The 25,451-nt window shown below is 39.2% G+C and overlaps 1 protein-coding gene across 1 annotated transcript in view; it reads left to right on the top strand.

Moving 5' to 3' along the window:
* Positions 1-23,765, top strand: part of HELZ2 (helicase with zinc finger 2) — a 39,175-nt gene extending 15,410 nt beyond the window's left edge. The window contains 13 exon segments of the mRNA XM_074288858.1: positions 207-3,828; positions 4,373-4,455; positions 4,741-4,884; positions 5,605-5,772; positions 5,991-6,135; positions 6,495-6,534; positions 6,536-6,612; positions 9,475-9,670; positions 9,961-10,095; positions 12,581-12,799; positions 19,805-19,961; positions 20,367-20,534; positions 21,134-23,765. Coding sequence (XP_074144959.1) covers positions 207-3,828; positions 4,373-4,455; positions 4,741-4,884; positions 5,605-5,772; positions 5,991-6,135; positions 6,495-6,534; positions 6,536-6,612; positions 9,475-9,670; positions 9,961-10,095; positions 12,581-12,799; positions 19,805-19,961; positions 20,367-20,534; positions 21,134-21,258 — 5,279 coding nt within the window. The 3' untranslated portion in view covers positions 21,259-23,765.
* Positions 23,766-25,451: the final 1,686 nt, after the last annotated feature.

Here is a 25,451-nt window from a genome sequence, read left to right as displayed (position 1 = left end):
AATCTAAGAGCTCTGGAACTGGCTGCTTTTTTCCCCCTGTAATGGGAAGGGTCCCCAGGACAGGTTCTCCCTTTGTCTGCCTCCTCCCATTGTCTTTCCCAGTGTCATCTGGCTCCTTGACCATAAGGGGCTCCCACGTGTCCTAACCTTTCCCTGTTCTGCTTTTGGCTCATGGCTGTGTTCTTTGGTCTTGGCTCTTTTCTCAGGTCGTGAATTCCGAGTGATCATCCTCAGCACAGTCCACACCCGGGACAGCCTTCTCAGCAGCTCAGTCCCCCACCTAGAATTTTTCAGTGAGGCTCGAGTGCTGAACACAGTGATGACCAGAGCCCAGTCGCAGGTGGTTGCTGTGGGTGATGCTGTGGCCCTTTGTTCTTTTGGACGTTGTAGCAAGGTATGGAAGCACTTCATCCAAGAGTGTATAGAGATGAGCAGTGTGTCCCCTGTAGACCTCACAATGGAACAAATCAAGCAAGATGTGGCACACAGGCAGCGCTGGGCCCGGCAAAATGGACTGCACCCTATGAACTCCCCCAGGGAGGACTTTTTAGAAGAGGAAGACAATGACAATGACATTCCCTCATGGGTGTCTGATGCTGAGCTCAATGCTGATGATCCCATCTTACAGGAGTTGCTGGATGAAAGCAAGAATGTGGCAGTGACAGTAAGTGAGGATGGGCTGCTGAATGTGACATCAGGGGCCAGGTCCCGCCATCAGGGACAACAGTATTTAAGCTTTCCTGTGCCAGTGTTGCAGAAATATCTTCGAATGCAACCCAAGATATATAGGAAATGTGAACTGATTAAGGAGGCCTTTGAGAAGGCATCTGCCTTCACCATAGATGACTCCCCACCCCTCATTATTCAGATCAGAGGACGTACCAACTGTGGAATGGCCTTCACTGGGGATCAAGTTCTAGTGGAAATCCTGACCCCAGAATTGGAGGAACAGGGGTACTCCTGGCGCCCCTTGGGCCGAGTGGTAGGAGTACTAGAAAGAGGTGACCGTGAACTCATCTTCATTTGCAAGATGGATGAGTTTGATCCCCGAGTAATGATCCCCATTGACCCATCAGTCACCAAGATCTTTGTGCCAGAGTTAAAGGATAAGCCCAATACTATTCCTATCCGTCGCTTACAACGAGGACATATTAAGCTTATTAGCTATGAGAAGATAACAGAAGAGACCAAACGCAATCAGCTCTTTCGTGTACAGATTATCTCTTGGAAAGAGAGGTTCTATTATCCCTTAGGTATCATTCTTGAGATTCTTCCCTTGCCTGTGACCTTAGAACAAGGTTTAAAGATTCTGGACATGGAGTATTCTCTGAATGCCAATGGAAGATACCCAACTCCAGTCATTAAGGAAGTGAACCAGCACAACTGTAGTAAACTTAATCTGTACCGAGGACAGTGGAAGGACTGCCGGGATTATTTGACCTTTACGGTGGACCCACAGGGCTCCCGGGATCTGGATGATGCTATCAGTGTCCGGGACCTGGGAAGCCATTATGAAATTGCTGTCCATATATCTGATGTGGCTAGCTTCATGCCAAAGGATAGTGCGCTTGACCGAGAAGCTAGAAAGCGAGGTGCTACCTACTATGCTCCTGGAAAGGATCCTGTGGCCATGCTCCCTTCCAGGCTCAGCCAGGACCTGTTCAGTCTCCTTCCCCAGCAAGAACGTCGAGCCATCTCCCTGATTCTTACAGTGGAGAAGGAAGGTGACCGAGTAGTGCAATGGCATATCACACCATCTATGATATGCTCTGACCTCCAACTGACATATGAGGAGGCTGAGGTTATTATTAAGAGTCATCCTGGGGGTGGGGCCTGGCTGCCTCTCCGCCTGGGCACTGTAGAAGGTTGTGTTGTGGCTGCTTATCACTTTTCCCAAGTCCTCCGCAGAAGCCGCCTTCAGGGAGATTGCTACTATGACCAACCAGATGAAGACAGCCCTCTTGGCTCACGTAGCTCCCACCAGATGGTTCAGGAACTTATGATCCTATTCAATAGCTATGTAGCTGAATTCTTGGTACACCAGGATAACACAAAGCTGATCACCCCATTGAGGTGCCAGGCTGAGCCCAATCCTCAGCAAGTAGCTCAACTCAAGGATAAATACAATCACTTGCTCCCTCTGTCCCTTCATCTCTCTTACCGTCTCTGTGGCCAGACTACCAGCACTTTCCAAGGAACCAGCTCAGGGTACAACCTTTGCATCCTGCGTCCACTTTGGGACCACTTGTGCCAGGCTGCTGACAGCAAGGACTATAACAAGATGGTGGACCTAATTGCCACAGATGACATCCACCCTACTCTGGCCCCAGCGGGACTGGAGTTCCGAAAGCTGCTCAGCCGTTCCTACTTTAGCCGCTCCAACTCCACCAGCCTGTCTAGGGCTGGGCATTACTCATTGCAGGTGGACTGGTATACTTGGGCATCATCCCCCATAAGGCGCTATATTGATGTGGTGCTCCAGCGGCAGCTCCATGCTGCCATGACCAAGGGCCATCCTGGATATTCCCCTGAAGATATTGACTTATTGTGCCATGATTTCAACCGGAAGAATGGACGTGCACAGGCTTATGAGCGCAAGGCCCACTGCCTTCACCTTGCCACTCAGCTTAAGACCCAGCTACTGACAAAGTTGTGCTTTGTGGTAAATGTGGAATCTGCAAACCGCTTTTTTAAGGTGATTTTCCCCATGAACCGGGATACCCTGCCTGATCCCCACCTTGTCAATTATCGTGCACTGCAATTGGTAGAGCAGCCCACCTTCATCCCTGAGCACCAGAAAATGAAGTTGGTTTGGAAGAGGCGAATGTACTCTCTGGATAAGGGCAAAGCATGGATGCCATCCTCTAAAACTTTGGTAGACACACATGTCATGCCAGTAAGCAGCGTCATATGGCAGGACCTACTGGCTGCAATCCAGAGCCAGAATTTTCAGAAAGCAGCAGCCTTGCTCCTGAGGTGGCGAGGGACTGCTCAGACCTCCCAGCATCGATCCTTAGGCCAGGTGTTTCGAAACAAGTGCTCCCACTATGTAGAGGTGATACTAGAGCTAAGTACTGGGGATGCCCTGCAGATGCAACTGACCACTGATGTGCAGAGAGGCTTCCTTGTGCCCTCCATTCAGATGTGGATGTTGACACCAGGTTTTGCCATTTGCCTGGAGCATGCTGAGAAACCTATTGACTGCTTTTCCCGCTATGCTTCACAGGCAACAAAAGATGTGTATGCTGAGGCACAGGAATATTCCCGGGTATGGGAACCACTCTGTGCCATGGAGTCTGCTTCTAGTGCTGTGGCTGAGAATGACTCTATTCTCTTGCATGGTGTTCCCATTACTTGGGACCAAGAGCGGAATGACCAGGGACAGATGCAAGGTTCCTTCTGCTTAACCTATAGCTTCCTCAAGGAATGTGCAATTGACATCAACTTTAATTTCTGCTACCTCTGCATCCGGTTGGAGAATCTGAAACTCCAGGGTCCAGTAGAAGAGGAGGAGGAGAGGGAAAAAGGAAAGGAGGCTGCTTTGTGTCAAGGCTTTAAGAAGCTCAGCTTGGGCAACATGGCAGCAGACCCACCTGTGGTCAATACTCTTGACTCTTGTTTGAATGTAGATCCTGATACTTATACCTGGGTGGCTCATGGGCTAACAGATGAAATGGATCAGGATTCCAAAAAAGTTGATCGAAGAGAAGAACGACAGAGAATCCATTTTTTTCTGCATCATGTAGCCATGGAGGGCATTCCTATGGAGGTCACCAGAAAGGAAGCTTGCTTTACCATTGAGATGATCCCAAAGCTTCTGCCAGACATGTGAGTGCTCACAGAATGGTAGTGTGGAGGATGTGGGGGGGGGAATGATGGGGCAGAGGTGGCAGAAGGTAGGCCAGGCCTCCCCCAAGGACATTTTCTGAGTGTTCTTTCTGCTATGCTTGAAGGATTTGGATCTAAAAGATTAAGGGTTGGGCTTTTATATCTTGATTATTATTATTTTTTTTTTGCTGAGGCCATTGGGCCCATGGTCATACAACTAGGAAGTGTTAAGTGTCCAAGGCCAGATTTGAACTCAGGTCTTCCTGACTTAAGGACTGATGCTCTAACATTGTGCTGCCCTTATAGGATTAGTTTTTTTAGGCCATTTTGCAGAAGTTCCATTTAGTCTGGAGAGGTCAGAGTACTTTCTAGCCCCTTGATCTTTTGGTCTTATGTCTGGGCCCTCTAATGGTTCTTCATTAACCTTTTGCCAGGCAGTTCTCTAAAGTGACAGCTGCTTATGTTTTCCTTTCTACCCTTTCCCTGAACTGTGTCATGGATCCTGTTAATTATAACTGAGGATTTCCTTCTTTTTTCTCCCAAGCCGGAAAGAGGAAGCCATCTGGAAACTGAAATATGCCTCACCACTTGTCACCAGCATTGCCTTAGGCCAGCCCATCAAGGAAGGTCAGTTACATAGTGGCATTCGGGTATTCAGCTCCTTAACACCCCTGTCTGTCCTATGAATAGTAAGGAGGATGAGCAGGTATAGAAGAATGACCTTGGGGCAGGCTCCCAAGAATTTGATTTTGGCTCTACTTTCTCCTTTGTCCTATATTCAAATCTTCTTTCCTTTTATCCCAGCTCTTGGCATTGTTTATCCCTTTTCTGGCTCCCTCTTCATCCTCTTGATTTATTAAGAAAAAAATCCTACCCTAGGTTTTCCTCTTATTCTCTGTTCTGTATTCTCAGTATCTTGCATGGCCATGAAGTCCAGTATCCTGAAGCGTCAGACCTTTGATATCCCCCGAGGAAAATTCAGGCTCAATAAGAGTCAGAACAGTGCTGTGCTAGAAGCTCTTCAAAAGCCTTTTACCCTCATCCAAGGGCCACCAGGTGAGGCAGACCCTTTAGTTCTTTAGGTAGGAGTGACTTTAGCTGAAGCTCCCCATTGGAGAACTTTCATTTGACCAGTGAGGTGCCAATGCTATCAGACCCATTTTTTAAATGAGAAAACTGAGTTGAAGTGGTTTACCTGAGGCCATATAGGTAGCTCTGTTGGGATCTGAACACATTTTCTGAATGTTTTTTCTGCTAAGCTTGAAGGATTTGGATCTAATTCTTTTTCATCTCTGGATTCAGATTAAAGATGTGGAGAATTAAGTGTTGTCTGTAGTTATCTTTCCTTCTCCAGTTCTTATCATGTTTGAACAGGGGCATTTTCTCCTGTATAAAATGAGGGGAGTATTGGGAAGACTGCACAACACAGAGTGTCATATTCCTTCCTTATTGTAAGCAAAACATACTTGGGAAGGTGCTTAGAAGGGAATTATTTTCCTTAGCCCATAGCTTGTGGCTAGAAGATTCAATCCATAGATAGTCTAAGAGAGGTTAAATATGTTTCCCAAAATCACATAGCTGATAAGAGTTCAGATTCAAAATCAGATCCTCTGAATTGAAATCCAGTGATTATTGCTACCAGAGCTTACAGTCTCTTGAATCCTATTTGGGGTCTTGAGGAGAACATCAATAACCAATTGAAGATAAAGTGAGACTGTAGGCCAAGATGGGGGAAGAGTGGGCTCACATTGCTGATCCCTGTTCCTGGGGCTCTAGGCACTGGGAAGACGGTGGTCGGGGTCCATATTGTGTACTGGTTCCATAAGCTAAACCAGGAGAAGCCTGAAACTGCCCCACTGCCCTTGAGAGGGGAGAAGAAAGACAAAGGGGAGAAGTGCATCCTATATTGTGGGCCATCCAACAAATCTGTTGATGTTGTTTCAGGTAAGTTGATTCAGTCATTTAGCAGGGAATCTTTGCTTTCAGTTTTTTCCTTCTACAATGGGTAGCTCAATATCTTCCATCTTATTTTGTCCTTAGGCAGATATAGGGTTAATATCTCTATTTGACACTTGGTGGAGTAAGTGATAGTTCAGGTGTCTCCTTACTTAGGGTTAAGGGCTGTGAAAGATCATACATTAATATCAGCCTTTTCTTCCCAGAAATCCTCCTTCAATGGAAGGAAGAGCTCAGGCCATTGCAAGTATATAGTGAACAGATGGAGGCCATGGAATTCCCTGTACCAGGGAGCTACAGAAACATGTTTCGCAAAAACCTCCGGGAAGGGAAGACAAAACCTGAGCTCAGGTGGGAAGAGTATCTTGTGTATGCCATGCTAATACATGGAATAATATGTTTCTCCTCTGAGTGCATTTGTGTATAAATATCTGAGTCTTCTCCCTACTTCCACTCTTTTCCCTTTCGTGATGTCTGTATGTTACATGAGCAGTGGTGGGGACCAAGCTAGTGATCAGCTTGGATTTGGGTAGAGGTCTACACTTGTTCACAGGGCATGGCATGGGTGGAATGGTCTGCCTAGATCTTCACAGGAACCCAGGCCTAAGCAGTAGACTTGATGCCTCAGTATATAGTTACTTTGGCTCAGAATAAGATAAGATAGGAAGAGGTGGAACACAGAAACTGAATCACGACCTTCCTCCTCATAGACAGATCATCCTTCATCATCGTATCCGGATGCCGTCCAATCACATATGCTCGCAAGATTATGGAATTTGATACCAGAGTGAAGACGGTGGATCAGTTCTCAGAGGAAGAGATTGAACAGTGAGTAGCTCCAGGGGAAGAGTTGGGAAAGAAGTGTCTTTGAAGGCCTGAGTGAAAACTCTAGAGAGTCTGATGTGGTGTGTGTGTGTGTGTGTGTGTGTGTGTGTGTGTGTGTGTGTGTGTGTGTGTTGTTTTAGGGTGGGATCAGTGTGTTGAGAAAAGAGGCAGTCATGAAAATCTGATCAGAGAAGCTTAAATGTTCTGGAGCCAGGAGAGTATATAAATGTAGCAATCTGCTTTCCAGGTTCTAGAATAGTCACTTTGTTACTATTCTAGATAGTCATTTTGTTACTATACTGGTGATAGATGAAGACATTCTGTAACAGTTACAATTATGTCATTACTGATGGAGTTATACATTCTAGAATATGACCCCTGACCTTTTTGAATGGCAAACTGTTTCTTTTTTCTTTCTTTTATTTTTAAATAGTAATTTATTTTTCCAAATATATGCAAAAATAGTTTTCAATATTCACTTCTGCAAAACCTTGTATTCCAAATTTTTCTCCTTTCTCCTCCCTCCTCGAGACAGCAAGCAATCTGATATAGATTAAACATGGCACATTGTTTCTTTAAAAATTTTTTCCTAATACATTAGTTACTCCCCCCCCCCCATTTCCATGCACCTGGAGAGCCTCTCCTTATAATAAAAAAATTTAAAAGGAAGAAAAAGTTCTGAGACATACTAGTCAGTATATCAAGTCTAATAGAATATCCATATATATATATACACCCCCAAAGAAAAGAGAGATGCATTCTTATCTCTTCCTTGGGGTCAAATTTGATAATTATAGTTACAAAGGGTTCAGTTTAGATTTTTCTGTCCCTGTTTACATTATTGTCATTCCTAGTTCTGCTTACTTCACTTTGTATCAACTGCAAACATCCGATATTTCTCTTCATCTTGGTTCAGTGTATATTCTATTACATTCATGTATATACTTCTTCCCAGTCAATGGACATCTTATATACTACAAAAGTATTGTTATAAATATTTTAGTATTTATGAGGTTTCTCGTTCTTTTCTATCTATTTTCTCCCTCCCGCCCAACCTCTCCACACCACCACTGAAGAAAAACAACAAAAAGCATATAATAAAAATGCATAGTCATACATTAGGTCTATATTTCTTAATGTTGGTATTTACCTCTAGCCATTTTTGACTCTTTATTAAAAATTTAATTTCAATGTCAGTTTATTTTTTTAATTGATTTGTTAATTTCTAAATCATGTTGGAAGAGAAAAATCAGAACAAAAAGGAAAAAAAACCATGGGAGAGGAAAAAAAAACACAGAAAAAAGAAGTGAACAAAATATATGTTGACTTACATTCAATCCTCGTAGTTCTTGTTCTGGATGCAAATAACATTTTTGGTCCAAAGTCTATTGGGATTGCTTTGGATCACTGAACCACTGAGAAGAACCAAGTCTTTCATATTGATTATTGCACATTCTTGCTGTTATTGTGTACAAGGCATTCCTGGTTCTGCATGTTGATGCTCTCAGCATCAGTCCGTGTAAATCTTTCCAGGTCTTTCTAAAACCCTTGTTCATCATTTTTAATAGAACAGCAATATTCCATTACTTTCCTATACCACAACTTATTTAACCATTCCCCAATTGATGGCCATCTATTCATTTCCAATTCTTTGCTACCACAAAAAGAGCTGCTACAAACATTTTTTCAAATGTGGGCCCTTTTCCTTTCTTTTATGATTTCTTTGAGATACAGACCCAAGAGTGGCAATTCTGGGTCAAAGAGTATACACAGTTTGATAACTCTTTGGTCATAGTTCCAGATTACTCTCCAGAATGTTGGGATCATTTCACAATTCCACCAACTATGCATTAGTGTTTTTCCCACATCCCCTTAAACATTTATCATCATCTTTTCCTGTCATCTTAGCTAATCTGAGAGGTGTGAACTGTATTTTAGATTTGTTTTAATTTGAATTTCTCTAATCATTAGTGATTTAGAGCATTTTTTCATATGACTATAGATGGGTTTAATTTCATTGTCTGAAAATTGTTCATCATGTCCTCTGATCTTTTATCAATTGGGCATGGCTTATATTCTTATAAATTTGACACAGGTTTTCAATGTATTTTAGAAATGAGACCTTTATCAGAAATATTGACTGTAAAATTTTTTTCCTGGTTTTGTACTTCCCTTTTAATCTTGTTTCTGTTGATTTTGTTTGTGCAAAAGCTTTTAAATTTAATGTAATCAAAGTTGTCCATTTTGCCTTTTATAATGTTCTCAAGTTCTTATTTGGTCATCAATTTCTCCCTTTTCCAACAATCTGATAAGTAAATCATCCCTTGCTCTCCTAATTTGTTTATAGTATCATTCTTTATGCTCAAATCATATACCATTTTGACCTTATTTTGGTATGGGGTATGAGATGTAGATCTATGCTGAGTTTCTGATATACTGTTTTTCAGTTTTCCCAGCAATTTTTATCAAATAGTGAGCTCTTATTCCAGAAACTGGAGTTTGGGGGTTTATCAAATACTAGATTACTATAGGCCCTGATTATTGTATTATGTATATTTTATCTATTCCACTGACCCACCACTCTATTTCTTAGCTAGTACCAAATGGTTTTAGGTTTGGTACTGCTAAGCCATCATTCTTTGAATTTTCCCCCCATTAATTCCCTTAATATTCTTGATCTTTTGTTCTTCCAGATGAATTTTGCTATTTTTAAAATTTGTTATTATTGGTTTTTTTGGCAGTTTGATTGGTATGGTATTGAACAAGTAGACCAGTTTTAGACAGAATTATCATTTTTATATATATTAGCTCAGCCTTGCCTTGAGTTCTTGACTCTTTTTTGATTTCTTTTATTTGACTTCTCAGATATAAGTCCATCACCACAATGGCCCGGAAATATGAACTAAGCAACCATGACATAATCCTCTGTACTTGCTCCTGTGCAGCCTCCTCCATTCTCACCAAACAACTCAATGTCAAACAAATTCTCATTGATGAAGCTGGCATGTCCACAGAGCCTGAGAGCCTCATCCCCCTTGTTAACTTTCCCCGGGCTGAGAAGGTGAGATAGTGCCCATCTTAATTTCCCCATGTTTCCGGCCTGTTTTTCCTTTGGGGTAATGAGGGAGTAGAGCAAGTGGAATAGTTGGAATAATATCTGGTACAAATAGTTATTGCATGTACCTTCAGTGCCCGATCTTTTTTGGCCCAAAAAAAGAAACCTAGGAATTGGATACAGTTAGGAGGAATAAAGAGGTTAAGATGCCTAAAAGGGATACAAGTCAAATGCTGGAGCCGCTGCCTATGTATATCTCTAGACTTGGATGAAACTCTTTTCTATTTGGGCTCCAGGTGGTGTTGCTAGGGGACCACAAACAGCTTCAGCCTTTTGTAAAGAATGATCACTGTCAAAACCTGGGCTTGGAGAAGTCCCTCTTCGAGCGCTACTATCGTCAAGCCTGGATGCTGGACACACAGTATCGAATGGTGAGAGGCCTGGTCCCTTTCTTTTTCTTTTTCCTAATCCTTTAATACTTTGCTCCCAAACCCCTGCTCACCCACAAAAAACCAAATTTACACCAATAGTTTTCTTCATACATTTAGGCACATGCATACTATGAAAGGTAAAGATTAAATGACTGAGGAAACAAAGGTTCAAGCTTCCAAGGATTTTGATTTATTATTATTGCTAAACAATGCATTGTAATTGCACAACAAATGGGGATCAGACCTTCTCAACTTAGGGTTGGTCTTGAATATAGGAGGAGATGGATTTTTATGTATTAAAAACAAATAAAGCTAACTAATTAAAAAGAAACAATACAACATAAGGTTATCTGCTTTCTAATTGAATGAAAAATTAAGGACTTTTCAAGATGGGAGGGGGAAAGGTAACAGTTGCAATTCTCTAAATTTAGAAAAGAGGTGAATCCCTCCTCCCAAGTATCTGTAAACAATGAAAGGAACATGGAAATAATAACTTATTGATAAGTATGGGGCCAATCATCAGATAAAATACACAGATTGCTTGAAATGTACAATGGTAAGAAAACTCTATGTCAATCTTTGGATCTGACTGGATTTCTGATTAGCATAATCTCAGTTATAGTCCTTATATTAGTTATGATTCTAAAAGACCCCTAGTTAAGAGTCTCTAAACAACAGGTAGAGGTAGTCCAATTTCCCAGCCACAAAGGACTAAGTTCAAACAATTCAGTAATATTTTCCCCTTCATTCTCCCAGTTGAATAAAGTTTTCTTACAAGACAGAAATTGGATTAGACCCATAACTGACTCATAAAGCTGGTTCTGGAATTGAATCACAAGATGGAGTCAATGTAGTTCATTCATTTCCCACAATTAACTACTTTCTCTTTTGATTCCTTCAATTTTCCCAATATACATATTCATATATATATACCCAGTTGCTTCACAAATACCTGTAAATATAGCCACATATACACAATCATATCCACATTCCTACATTTATACATGTGAACATAGAGATGCTCTTAAAGATAAAAAGTTATTTGCACATACAATAACAGGAACTAATACACTCACAGACAAATAAGTACACATTCACATCCTCCCCCTTAAATATATGGACAAATATAAAATTTATTCTGTATGCATTGCATCCTAGAGATATGCAGAGATATATATAGCCACTGACCCATCTCTTACTACAAATACAGATATTCCTATAGATAGGCTCTTTCACACAATCCAATTTCCACTTTTTGAACCATTGGTCACATGGCAGCAATGTGACATTTAGCTTTCTTGAAATGATACTGACAGATCAGTAGGAGGAACCACCTGAGAAGAAGAGGATTTATAAATAGAGTTGGGTTATTTCCCAATTACTGGAAGAAAAGATCTTTGATTAGGAGAGCTTGATTTGCCCTGTAAAAGGCCTTGTGATTGAGGGAGAAAAAGATGTTAGGTGAAACTCTTTATACCAATGAAATCTTAGGTCTGATTAATAAACTAAGAGGGGAAAGAAGAGGAAAAGATATGGAGGAAAAAAGAGGGAGGGAGAAGACAGTTGAGAATAGTGTAGAAGGAAATGAGAGATGCAGGGGGGAGTGAGGGAGGAAGCAGTTCAATTAAACAAATATTTGTTAAATGTCTACACATGCCTGATACTGTCTATTCACTGATGAGGAAATCAATCCAAAGGTTATATAGTTCCTTCCTATAGGAGGAATAGGAAGTGGAGTAGGGAGCAAGCAATAAGGAGAAAGAAAGAATGATAGAGAAGACATAAGGGGAGAAATGGAGAGAAAAGAGCAAGACAGTTAAAGAGAGGGAGAGAAGGGTTGGAAGGAGAGAGAAGCTCGGGAGGTCTTGAGACAGTAGTCTTGCAGTTTAGTTGGGCTATAGTCTTCTGTTGGTCCTCTGGCAGTTGTTTTTTGAAGTACTTATTAACAGATAAACCACCTAAGTTATAACTCTTTCCTTTCAACTTTGAGGCCTGTGTTCCTTAGTCATATGACTGGTGCTGTGTTGCATTGTTATATGAATGCAGTGAAAAAGAAAAATCTGGTAAAGATATGAAAGACATGAATAGGGCATTTGACCAAGCATAGGTGGCTTGAGAATTTCTAATTGAGTCTCTGTTCTGAGGGAGATAGTCAGAAAGAGCCACCAGGATGGACATTTTGACATATTAAAGCATTAGTAACATTGATTGTGCCGTAAGGAATGGATCTTCTCCACACTTAGTATATTCTCCACACATATTATAGATGGTTCTTGTCCTGAAGCCAAGTTGAGATTTATCTGATTATTGTTTTGACTCTTCTGCCCATTTATAACCTCTTGGTTGACAACTTCCTAGACCTTGGAATGTTAATTAACCAAGTTTTATTAAATATTTCCACTATGCTAAGGGCTTGAGGATACAAAGAAAGGCAAAATGGATTGTTTTATTTGTTCCAACTCCATATGTTTCTTGCCCCTAATAGCACAAGGATATCTGCAAATTTCCTTCCAAAGAATTTTATGATAATAAATTAAAGACTAGCATGGAACTAAGGCGAACGCCAAGTGTCTTCAGCCACCCAGATCAAGAAAGCTGTCCCATCATCTTTGGCTATGTCCAGGGAGAGGAGAAGAGCCTGGTAGTCTCCACAGATGAAGGAAATGAAAACTCCAGAGCTAACCAAGATGAAGTGGAGCAGGTGGTAAGTGCTCAAGTCAAAGCTGGGAGGTAGGGGACACCTTGAAGGATTGGAGAATTTTCCAGATACAAGAGACTAGTAGTGAGCATTGTGAGTCACAGAGTTCAGGGATTGGAAGGGACCATGTCACTAAAATGCTGTTGTGAACCTTTCAAACATTCTCTCAAAACAAAAACAACAACCAAAAATTCTCTTCTTTTGTCTGGGGAAGAGTCTGTCCCCTTATCAATTGCCTCAGCAGCCTGGGGCTCTGTAACAGAACTGGTAGAGGGTAACCACATTGCACATCCCAGGATCATAGTCTCTGTTGGAAAGACCCTCACAACTCATCAAACTTACTCCAAACCTTTTCCAAGTAAGAATCTCCTTTAAAACTGTCTTGACAATCATTATCTAGCTTTTGCTTAAAATCTTCTAACAATGAGCCATTATTTCTCGTGAGACAATTCTTTCCCCATTTTGGAGGGAAATTATTAATATTACTGTTAAAAAGTTATTTTGCCACCTTTTAAAAAATAAGTTTTATTGATTCTTTTTTATTTTACATGAAGGTCTTTTCTGGAAATAATTTTATGATAATAAATTAAAGATTAGTATGGATCTAAGGTGAATGCCAATTTTATTCAGCTACCAAGATCAAGAAAGCTACCCAACTCAATTTCCCTCCAAAATGAGGAAAGATTATCTTTGGCTATTTTTGGTTATGTTCTGGGAGAAGAGAATTCTTCAAATTCATATTTCAGCTAGGTGATGTAGTAGATAAAATCTTGAGCCTGAACTCAGGAAGATTAGAGTTTAAATCCAGTCTTGGATATTTCCCTGGCTATCACTTAACTTCTGTATGCCTCAGTTTCCTCAACTGTAAAATCATAATAGCACCTACCTCCTAGGATTGTTGTGAGGTAATTAGATAATAATTATAAAGCACTTAGGGTATAGTTCATGGCATATAGTAGTGGCTATGCAAATGTTACATGCTGCTATTATTTAATAGCATTTCCTCTCTTCCAACCCGAATCCTCCCTTGTAATAGAGAAAATATATAAAGCAAAAACATCCAGTACAATGATTACTTCTGACCCAGTATTCATCATTATGCTCTAAAATATTCATATATTTATGCTATGAGGAAAGAGGCGTATTTCATTATCTGTTTTATAATCATTTTTTCAATTAGTTCCTTTATTTTCTTTTTAAAATTTAAAAAATATTTTTATTTTTCCCAATTACATGTAAAATAATTTATTTACTTTGTTTTTAAAACTGTGAGTTTCAGATTCTCTCCTTTTGTCCTCATCTCTATCCCTATTGAGAAGGCACATACAAAGTTATGCAAAACATTTCCATAAAAGTCATGTTGTGAAAGAAAAAAACCCTCAATAAAAATAAAAAAGAGTGTGCATCAATCTGTATTCAGACACAATCAGTTCTTTCTTTGGGTATGGATAGCATTTTTCATCATAAATCCTTCAGAGTAGTCTTGGATCATTGTATTGCTGAGAATAACAAAGTCATTTATAGCTGATCATCACACTACATCGCCATTACTTTGTACACAGTACATTTCACTATGTTTGAGCTCATGGAGGACTTTCCAGGTTTTTTTGAGAACATCCTGCTCATCATTTCCTATAGAACAATAATATTCCATCATAATCACATACCACAATATATTCAACCATTTCCCAGTTAATGGACATTCCCTCAATTTCCGATTCTTTGGCCTGAGAAAAGAGCTGCTATAAATATTTTGTATACATATAAGTCCTTTTCCTTTTTTTTTTTTTTAAATATCTTTTGGGATTCATGTCTAATATTGTTAGGTCAAAGTCTAATTTTATAGCCCTGTGGACTTAGTTCATATCTTTTGATCATTTATCAATTGGTGAATGGCTTTTACTTTTTTAAATATAAATTTGACTCTATTCTATATATTTGAGAAATGAGGTCTTCATCAGAGAAACTTGCTTCAAATTTTTTTCTCAGTTACTATTGCTAACTGCATTTTCCTTATTTATTCTATTCTCTCCTTTCACTCTGACCCTTCTCAAAAATATTTTGCTTCTGATCACTTCCTCCCCCAATGTACTCTCTCTTCTATTACCCACCTTAAGGAATAAGACTTTTCTTATCCCCTTCCCCTCCTATTTTCCTGCAGGATAATATAGATACCCATATTGAGTATGTATGTTATTTCCTCTTTGAACCAATTCTGATGAGATTAAAGTTCACTCATTCCTCCTTCTTTGCCCTCTCCCTCTTCCCCTCCATTGTAAAAGCTTTTTCTTGCCTCTTTTAAGGAAGATAATTGGTACCATTCCACCTCTTCCTGTCCTATTCGTCTTCCCTTTGATTTTATTTTTTTAAGATTTTATCTCTTTATATTCAATTCATATCTGTGCCTTCTGAATTTCTAATTGTGATAATAATGAGACTCTTCTTATGAGTTATAAGTATCATCTTCCCATGTAGGAATTTAAATAGATAAACCTTATTAAGTCCTTTATAATATTCCTTTCCTGATTATCTCCTTATGCTTCCCCTAAGTCCTGTATTTGAAAGTCATTTTCTATTTATCTCTAGTCTTTTCTTTCTTTAAAAAATAATCATAGCTTTTTATTTTTCAAAGCATATGCAAAGATAGTTTTATTTCTTTTTTTTTAAAAAAGCTTTTTATTTTCAAAACATATGCATATCCCCTAGATAGCTAGAAATCCAATATGGGTTAAACATGTACAATTCTAAACATAGTTCTGCATTCATTATACTGCACAAGAAAAATCAAATCAGAAGGGAAAAAATGAGAAAAAAAACAAGCAAGCAAACAACAATAACAAAAAATATGAAAATCCTATGCTGTGAACCACATTTCCTCTCTCTAAATGCCGATGGCTTTTTTTTTTTCTTCACACGTCTATTGGAATTGCCTTGAATCACTTCATTGTTGAAAAGAACCAAATCCATCACAGTTGATCACTGCATAATCTTGTTTCTGTGTACAAAGCTCTCTTGGTTCTACTCACTTCACTTAGTATCAGTTCATGTCAATCTTTCCAGGCTTTTCTGAAATCAGCATGCTCATAATTTCTTATAGAACAATAATATTCCATTATATTCATATAATATAACTTATTCAGCCATTCCTCAACTAATGGGCATCCACTCAGTTTCTAGTTTCTTGCCATTACAAATGGTCTTTTCATCACAAATGCTTGAAAGTCTTTTATTTCGTTGAATATCCACCTTTTCCTCTGAAGAATCATATCATTTTGCTGAGTAGATGATTCTTGGTTGTAATCTTAACTCCATTGCTCTCTTGAATTTCACATTACAAAGCTCCCCAATCCTTTAATATAGAAGCTGCTAAATCTTATGTCATCCTGACTGTGGCTCCCTATACTTGAATTGTTTCTTTCTGTATGCTTGCAATATCTTCTCCTTGACTTAGGAGGTCTAGAAATTGGCTCAAGACTTTTCATTTTGGTATCTCTTTCAGGAAGTGATTGGTAGATTTTTCAATTTCTATTTTGCCCTTTGGTTCTAGAACATCAGGACAGTTTTCCTGATAATTTCTTCAAAGATGATGTCCAGGCTAAATTTTTTTTTTTTGATTGTGGCTTTCATGTAGACCAATAATTTTTATTTTTTTTTATCTTTTTCAAAAAGAAAAAAGAAAAACAAAAAAGAAATATAAAACAAAACAAAGCAAAACAAAAGAGAACATTGTCATGTGTCCAGCAGAATATCAGGGAGGATTCAAAATATACAACAAATTACCAGTTCAAGAAATATACACATATACATATATACACATATATATATATATATATACATATATATAGTAGAAGAAATTATATTCATGCATGTTCATTTTTTTCTTTACTTCCTCATAAACTGTTCTTTGGTTCTCTGTTGTGCACCTTATTTACTTGATTTTCCCCCCCTTTCATCCCCACCCTCACCCCCACCCCCACCCCCAAGCAAGCTACAATTAAGATATATGTATACCTATGTAGATATTATATGCACATACATATACACACTCCCTCACAAACCCCCCCCACACACACATTAGATCAATAATTTAAAAATTATCTCTCTTGGATCTATTTTCCAGGTCATTTGATATTTCATATTGTTTTCTATTTTTTCATTATTTTGCTTTTGTTTTATTGCTTCTTGATTTCTCATAAAGTCATTCCCTTCCACTTGCTCAGTACTAATTTTCAGAGAATTAGGGAACATGATTTCTTCAGTAAGCTTTTGTACCTCCTTTCTCATTTGGCTAATTTTGTTTTTTAAGACATTCTTCTCCTCATTTGTTTTTTGTAATTCTTTTGCACCATTCTTAATTCTCTTCCCAGTTTTTTCCTCTCTCTCTTTTACTTGCTTTTCAAAATTCTTTTTGAGTTCTTTCTTAGCCTGTGATCAATTCTTATTTTTCTTGGAGGCTTTGGTTGTAGGAGCTTTAACTCTGTTATCTTTTTGAGAGTGTATATTTTGATTTTCCTTGCCACCATAGTAGTTTTTTTATGGTGAGAATATTTTTCTCTGTATTTTCCCAGCCTGTTATTTGGCTTTTTAACTCTTTGTTAAAGTAGGACTCCATTCTAGGGTAGAGTGTGCATTGTCCCAAGCTTTAGGGATTTTGTGTTTTCAGAGATTCTTCTAAGAACCTTACCACAAGCATTCTTTTCTGGCCTGGAACTTTGAGGATGTCCCTCCCCTACTGTGGCTCTAAGTTCTAAAGCAAAAGAGTACTAATAAAGAGACTTCCTGTGATTTGAGGCCTCTGGAAGCTGCTGCCATCACCAACACTCATGCTCACTTCTGGTTTGCTGGTTTCCAAGGCCCTCTCACCCTACTGACAGCCTTTTCCTGCTGAGCTTCTAGTCTTTGGTGTCTCTGTGCTGAGAGATTTAAAAACTGCCAGTACCAATTCAGAGGCCCCATGGCCAGAGACCTTTCCTGTTGACCTGTTGACTTTTCGTCTGGAAAAAGTGCTCTATTCTATCTTTTTGCGTGTTCTGGCTCTCTAAAAATTTTTAAGAGTCATTATTTAAGGAACTGGGAAGATTTTGGAGGAAGACTCAGTGAATCCCAGCCTTCACCCTACCATCTTGGTTCTGCCTCTCAGTTCTTTTCTTTTCTTTGCACTTTACAACTCATATTTCGCAGTTCAATTATCCTTTACATTTGTAGTGGTGATTATTTCTATTTTTCAGTTTATTAGTTTTGCTTTGCTCTATCTCAATTCATACAAAACTTCCCTGATTCTCTGAGTTAGACACTTTTTAATTACACAATAACATGCAGGTATATTTATTTACATGCCAGTTTTTTTTTTCAACAATTATCTAGTCGATCAGTTCCTACTTAGTTTACTTTTTGCCAACTCATTCTAATGAGTTAGATGTGAAGAAGGTCTACATTACTGAATTAAACTTGGCTTATCAACCACTCATTGTCCTGCCCTCTGGAATCTAACAGATCTAGATGGAATGACATGTATAAGATATAGCAAGTGAGCCTATTTGTTGGGAATAGATTGAAGGTAATACTTCAGCTGTGCTCTGGCCAGCATAGAATGCAGTGGAACTCTTCCTTCATTCTGCATAATGTGTAGACACATTCTTATGCTGTACCTCTACCTAAGATTTCTCATGTTAGTTTTTTTTTTTTTTTGGTTGCCCTATTGAGAAGAAGTATGATATGGTAGATATCATGAATGAAATGGAATTAAATTGGATTTCAAATTATTCTTTAGACATTAGATATTCATTAACTATATGCTGCATAAGTAACTTAATCTCTCCAGGATTCAGGTTTTTTTTTTTTAATCTGTAAAAAGGAGAGGTTTGGGTGTAGTGGCTTCTTAAAGTTCCCTCTGTCTCTGAATCTCTGATTCTGTGATGTCATATTATATATTATGAATATGTAAGAGATATTATAGACCAACATTCTAGAATTTAGAAACTGATTTTCAAAAAATGATTCAGGTAGATATCAAAGCTATCTATAGTCATTTAAAAATATTCTAAGTCACTATTGATTAGAAAAAAGCAGATTAAAATAAATCTGAGATATTGCCTCATACCTATCAGATTGATCAATATGATAGAAAAGGTAAGTGATAAATGTTGGAGGGAGGTGGGAAAACTGGAACACCAATGCACTGTTGGTGAAGTTGTGAAGTGATCCAGCCATTCTGGAGAGCAATTTGGAACTGTTTAAAGGACTGTAAAACTATGTGTATCCTTTGACCCAGGAATAATACTACTGTATCCCAAAGAGATTAGGAAAAAAAAGAAAACTTTCTATTGTACAAGGATATTTATGCCATCTTTTTTGTGGTGACTAAGAATTGGAAATTGAAGGGAGTGCACAAGTGACTGAACAAGTTGTGATATATGTGATATGGAATACTATTATGCTACAAGAAATTATGTGCAGGATGGTATCAGAAAAATCTGGAAAAACTTATATGAACTGATGTGGAGTGAAATGAGCAGAATTAGGAGACCATTGTACAGAGCAACAGCAATATTGTATGATGAAAACTATGAATGTAGCCACTCTCAGCAATACAGTGATCCAAGCTAATCCCACGGAACTTCTGATAAAATGTTATCTGCATCCAGATAAAACACTGTTAGATAAGACTGAAGCATACTATTTCTGTCTGTATCTCTGTCTTTTTTTTTTTCTTTCACAAAATGACTAATATGTTAATATTTTCCATGCTTGTACATATACAATCTATATAAGATTGCTTACTGTCACAGGGAGGGGAGAAAATAGAGATTGAATTAGAAACTCCAAATTTAAAAAAAAAAGTGAAAATCACTTTTACATACAATTGGAGAAAAATAAAATATTTAAAAATATGATTTGGCCATGATCTTTTTGGCACAATAGATTGACAAATTCATTGAGATGGATTTTTGCCTAGAACAGGATTACTCTCATGTTGCACGCTGAACTTTTCTGTGATTCCTGTGTTGACAGATTCGAATAGCAAAGCAGCTGACCTTGGATAGGACCATCAAACCCAAGGACATTGCAATCCTTAGCCCATACAACGCCCAGGTATCAGAGATCAACAAAAGACTATTAAAGGAGGGAATTACTGGAGTGACTGTCTCCTCCATCAAGAAGAGCCAAGGTGAACCTTAAACCTGGTAGAACACAGGAATTGCTATTTAGTCTGTTCTGAGCTGTGTTGCTAGAGTACTGTGTTGAGTGACTCTTCACTTAGGGAGAACTCCTTGAAGGAGTAAAATAGAAATAAGACTTTCTGAATTTTTAAATTGGTTGGGGAGGAAAATGGAAGAAGAGAGGGGCAATGGTTTTGGTGGGGGGGGTAAAGTAAATGCTTTAAATAGCTCACAAGGGAAGGTAATCAGGGTAGAACTCAGCTGAGTAGGACTGAAATAGGAAGTAAGGATGGAATTTGAAACTATATTTTTAAAAAAATGAAAAACATTTTACATATAACTGGGGAAAATAAAATATTATTTTAAAATGTGATGCTTAGGTGTCACTCCTGTGTCTTGATTTTATTTCCTAGGAAGTGAGTGGCGATATGTCATTCTAAGCACAGTCCGCTCCTGCTCTCTTAGTGAAATTGATGGGAAGCCCACCAAAAGCTGGCTGAAGAAACACCTGGGTTTTGTCAGTGACCCACATCAGGTCAATGTGGGGATCACTCGGGCCCAAGAGGGGCTCTGCATCATTGGTGAGTTGGGGTAGGACTTCTCTGAGGAAGTACCCATGGAGAGGGCTGTGATACACAGAGTGGAGGGAGGGGAAGGTAAGAAATAAAATGGGATTCCACTAACTGACTTTTCCCAAGCATAGTGGAACAGCAGTAACCAGAATCTTGGACATTCAGGCCCATGGTTTGATCCGGGAAGAGACCTAGCTGACTTGAATATGATGGAGAAGAGTAGGAGAAGCTAGATAAAGCAGATTCATTTTGACTCATTGGTCCCAGGAGATGATGGAGGGTTATATGGTAGAGACTTGATTCTTCAGGTTCTCCTCATTTAGGGAATATGTTTTCAAAACTGGGTGATTAAAGATAATGGCTTCTCAGGGTCCCAAATGTAGACATTAAATTGCCATGTTACTTTGGTCATTTAGTTCTTCTGGATCTCCATTTGTGCAATGGGGATGACATTTGCACTGCCTCCACTGACTGATAAGATAGAAAGAGGAAAATGATTTATGAGGATCAAATGAGATTATAAAGGTGACTCTATAAATGTAACTCTAAAATCTAGTATATGTGTGAGGGATCATTAAGGCTTCTAATTGCTCTTTCTTCCTCTGCAGGAAATCACTACCTCTTGAGTTGCTGTCCAATGTGGCATCGGCTCATTGATTTTTACACCAAGAAGGGATGCTGTGTCATGGCTTCCTCAGTGCAAGTGCGTCAGAGGCCAGCTATCTACCACTAAGACACAGTCCTCTTGGGCCATAAGGCTTATTTGTGCACTCAGAGGTGGATAGTCAATGGCTACCCCTTTCTCCCTCTTCCCCTGATGGCTTTGCAATCTCTGAGACTTTTTTCTCTCCGACACTAGGAATGTCCAGCATCTTGAGTACTTTATTTTACAAAATGCCAATGAGAAAACAAAACTGACCAAAAATCCTCCCCTTTTTCTGTCCCCTTTTCCTAGCCAAGGGAGCCTCACTTAGTGCATCCCCATGTGCCTTTTGTGACTGCAGCCAGTGGGGACTGATGGAATCTGGGGGACTGCCTCTGATGTCTAGCTTACATGAACTCAATAGACCAAAGCAGACCAGGACCAAGCCTTCAGAGAGAACCAGCAATAACATGACCCTTTAGAAAATTTCTCTCTTCTCCTTACCCCCTGGAGAGAAGGAGAAAACTGTTATTATTTGAATAGAATAAGCATTTGGCTTTTTAATCTTAGAGAAAAAGGATAAGGAGCAGGTTGAGTAGTAACCCACACTCTTCTTGCCCTATTTTAAGTGCTCTTAGTAAGAGTGTTCTGGCCAGATTGTTGACTGAGAAGCCTCCAGGTGCAGTGTAGCCTCTTCTCTGTCCAGGCAGAGTGAGGGGTTTGGGGAGGCCCAAGGGATTTCTGCTGTAAACCCAACTCTGGAGTTCATCCTTGGTGCTGTTCTGAGAAGATTCTGGGTGAAGCAAGAGAACCCTTAGAGAAGCTGCTTAAAAACAAACAAACATTATTCCTGGACTGTTTTAAAAATTTAATTGTTGATCTGTGGCCATGATTTTGCTTGTCAATGTTGTACATTGGATGTGGTCTTTTTTGTTGTGGTTTTTTAAGTAGTCAGTTGGTATTGGCTAGAACGGGGAGCATAATAAGGGTTCTGGCATCCAGGTTGTAGGGTGAGGTCACAGCAAGTAAACTGACAGATCAAGGTGACCTTCCCCAGCTTTCTGGAGAGGATGGGCATTTATCTTTTAGCATACCACTGCCCTGGCCTAATAAGTAACTACATCCCATATATCTTGGTGAGCTTAATACTGCTTCCACAACACCCTGGTTTGAGGTTTGGGGTTGGAGGCAGCATAAAACCAAATTCAAACCAACAAACTGTTGTTTGCACTAGCTATTTTGGGAGAAGCTCCTAATGTAATGTGAAAGGAGGAGTTGTGCAATAATGCTGTCTTTGTCAGGTAGGGGGTACAAGGCAAGGTAAGTCCAGTGCTGTGGAGGGCTGCCCAGAAGAGAGGCTGGAGCAGACCCGGCCCAAGTACCCCATGCTTAATAGCAGTAAGGATAGAAATGCTGCACTTGCCCCTATGGCTGTACCTCTATTGCAGCCAAGATACCTCTGAGTCAGGGTCAGGCAAAGGGTGGGGATGGGGATAGGGTGGGGTGGGGAGGGAAGAAGGAATGCCTGTAACCCCTCTTCCTGCTTCTCTGCAGTGAAAGCCTTGCTTTGCACATCTTATGCGGTCCTGCAGGCCAGGACTCAGTTCTCTCCAGGACTCTCAGTCAGCTGCTGCTGTCTGAACTTGGGCTTGCCTTTGTGTCAGATAAGCCAACCAATTTGCCCTCTTTAAAGAGGGAAGAAAGAAGAAATCAGCCTATTGGCCTGGAGCCAGGGCTGGTTTCCATAGTAGGGACCACAGTGTATTTTGTGCAGAAATACTGTGTTGCCTGCTTCTTGGAAAATGTTTCTGTCACTCGCTACCTTATGCATTCCACTGTGCCTGGCTCTCAGTGGGCAGGGCGGGTGGGAGGGAGGGAAGAAGAGAAGATCAAATGCTGGAATACTGTTTGTGTTTATAACAGGACCCACCATCTGCCCAGACTAGGGGTGCCCACCCTTATAAGTTGAAGTCCCTCTTGATGAAATCTTTTGCTAACTTGGGTACAGACTGCTATCAGTACAGGCTGTCTTTGAGTGTTCATCTGACCTTTAGAGATTTCCCTATTTTTTCAGGATCTCTGAGACTTAGGGGAATCTAAATTTCTTCTATTCTGCTCTTCTCCACTCTACTCCCTTTCCCCCAACATAGCCTCTAGGAGGAGAGCCCTTAATTAGGGGCAGGACATATGGGGGGAACAGAAGCAGGTGAGTCTAGCTGTTTTGAGGACTGCCTCTCAGGTTTCCTGTGAGCCATAGCATTGTGGCAAGCTCAGGGAATGGAGTTTCCTCCCTCCCCCTCACCTGCTGTCACCCTAGATCTTGGTGCAATAGTTCTTTTCTGCCAGCTTCTGAAGTTGCCACTAAGGTGGGGCAGATGTGTATTTTGGGGCACACATTGCTGCAAGGTATGTTTTTTATGTGTTGCTGCAAAGTAGTTTCTACTGGCTTTTGCATTCCTTTAAGGAAAGGACCTAATTGTCTGATTTGAATGTTTGACAAATCAAGGATATAGACTTCAACATTCCATTTTTTATATCTAAGCTTGGACTATGCACTTGTATGATTTAATATTAAATTAATTTTATTATAACAGCAACACTTATGAATTGTAGTTTCATGTCTGAAGGTAGTGTTGTGTTTTGTGTATATGAAAATACTGGGAATGGTAGAAAATGGAATGTCTGCCTATGTATGTTTATATATGTGTGTGCTTGTGTGTGATTGAGAGACAGAGAGTGCCTGTGAGTGAGTGAATGATTGAGGCTTAAACATTTTTAGAGGAGAAGGAGATAGATGGAAAATGACATCTATGTGCCCATAGGTGTCACCTATGTTAGATTTGAGAAATGAATGTGTTTTTATGGATATGTGTGGGTTGGTGGGATGGGGGATTGTATTGATGGGGAGAGATGAGTATCTGCTGCTCTGGTGATGGATACTTTCCCTCATTTGTGTGTGTTGGAGAGGTCAATGGATGCTTCACTGTATGGGTGTATGTGTGAAAGAGATTATGATTTGTCAGGAAAGAGTGATTTTCTATGTGTGTTCATGTGAAATTGAATATTTACATTTGGTAAAGGTAAGTTGGTGAGGAGTGGGTATATCTGATTTTTTGTGTATGTGGCTGAGAAATGCTATTTTTTCTGGTTCTATGTATATATTGAACATGTATTTGTGAAGGATTTAACTTTATCACAGGTCATTTTATTTCTTATCAAATTTTAAGAAAATAGATTTTTAATGATATTAATTTGTTTTTATATCACTTAGACTTCCCTTTTATCCTTCCCCTCTTCCTTCGAGAGATTATTTTAAAAATATTATTTATTTTTTTCCAATTAAATATAAAGACAATTTTCAACATTCATTTTAAAAAAGTTTTTTGAGTTGCAAATCTCTCTCCTTTTCTCACTTCCCACCTCCCTAAGATCATAGGCAATTTTATATAGGTTCTCTCCCCCCCCCCTCTGTCTTTTTCTCTATAATATACATTCATATAAAACATTTCTACATGAATTATATTGTGAAAGAAAGAAGTAAAAAAAAATAAAGAATATGAAAAATAGTATGTTTTGATCTGCATTCAGATACCATCAATTCTTTTTCTGGATGTAGATAATAATTTTTGTAATGAGTTTTTTGGAATTGTCTTGGATCATTGTATTTCTGAAAATAGCTAGGTCATTCACAACTGATCATCGTACAATATTGTGGTTACTGTGTACAACACTTCACTCTGCATGTAAGTCATGTAAGTCCAGATTTTTCGGAAATCACACTGAGAGCCATCAATTATAATAAAGATCAGGTTTTGTGGTAAAAGTACAAAGTACATATGCATTGATTGGTAAATAACTAAACAAACTGGCACATGAATGTAATGGAATTTTACTTTTTTCTAAGAAATGGCATGATGAGTCCAGAGAATAAGGACTTACATGAACTGATACAAAGTTTAGTGAGCAGAACCAGGCAGACAATATATAAAATTACTGCAACAATGAAAATGGAAAGAATTACAGTTCCCAACAATCAAGACTGAATATTATGAAATTTAAAAAAAAGGTTAGACATGGAAAAAAAATCTATAAAAATCCCCACTTGACTTCTGTAGTAGGAGAGGTGGCAGAGGGGTAGGAAGAAAGTTGTTTTCTTATATCTCTTTTTTTGGCCCAAGCTTATTTTTGATGAGTTGGGCATAACAGGTCTAACACTGTAATCCTGCCTAGTCAACTCATCTTTTTTTGTTTGTTTGTTTTCTAATCCTGTACTAAACCCAGTT

This window comes from Sminthopsis crassicaudata, chromosome 2, assembly GCF_048593235.1.
Source record: "Sminthopsis crassicaudata isolate SCR6 chromosome 2, ASM4859323v1, whole genome shotgun sequence".
Taxonomy (NCBI): Eukaryota; Metazoa; Chordata; class Mammalia; order Dasyuromorphia; family Dasyuridae; genus Sminthopsis; species Sminthopsis crassicaudata.
Note: the sequence above shows the minus strand (reverse complement) of the source record. Positions and strands in the feature narration are given on the sequence as shown.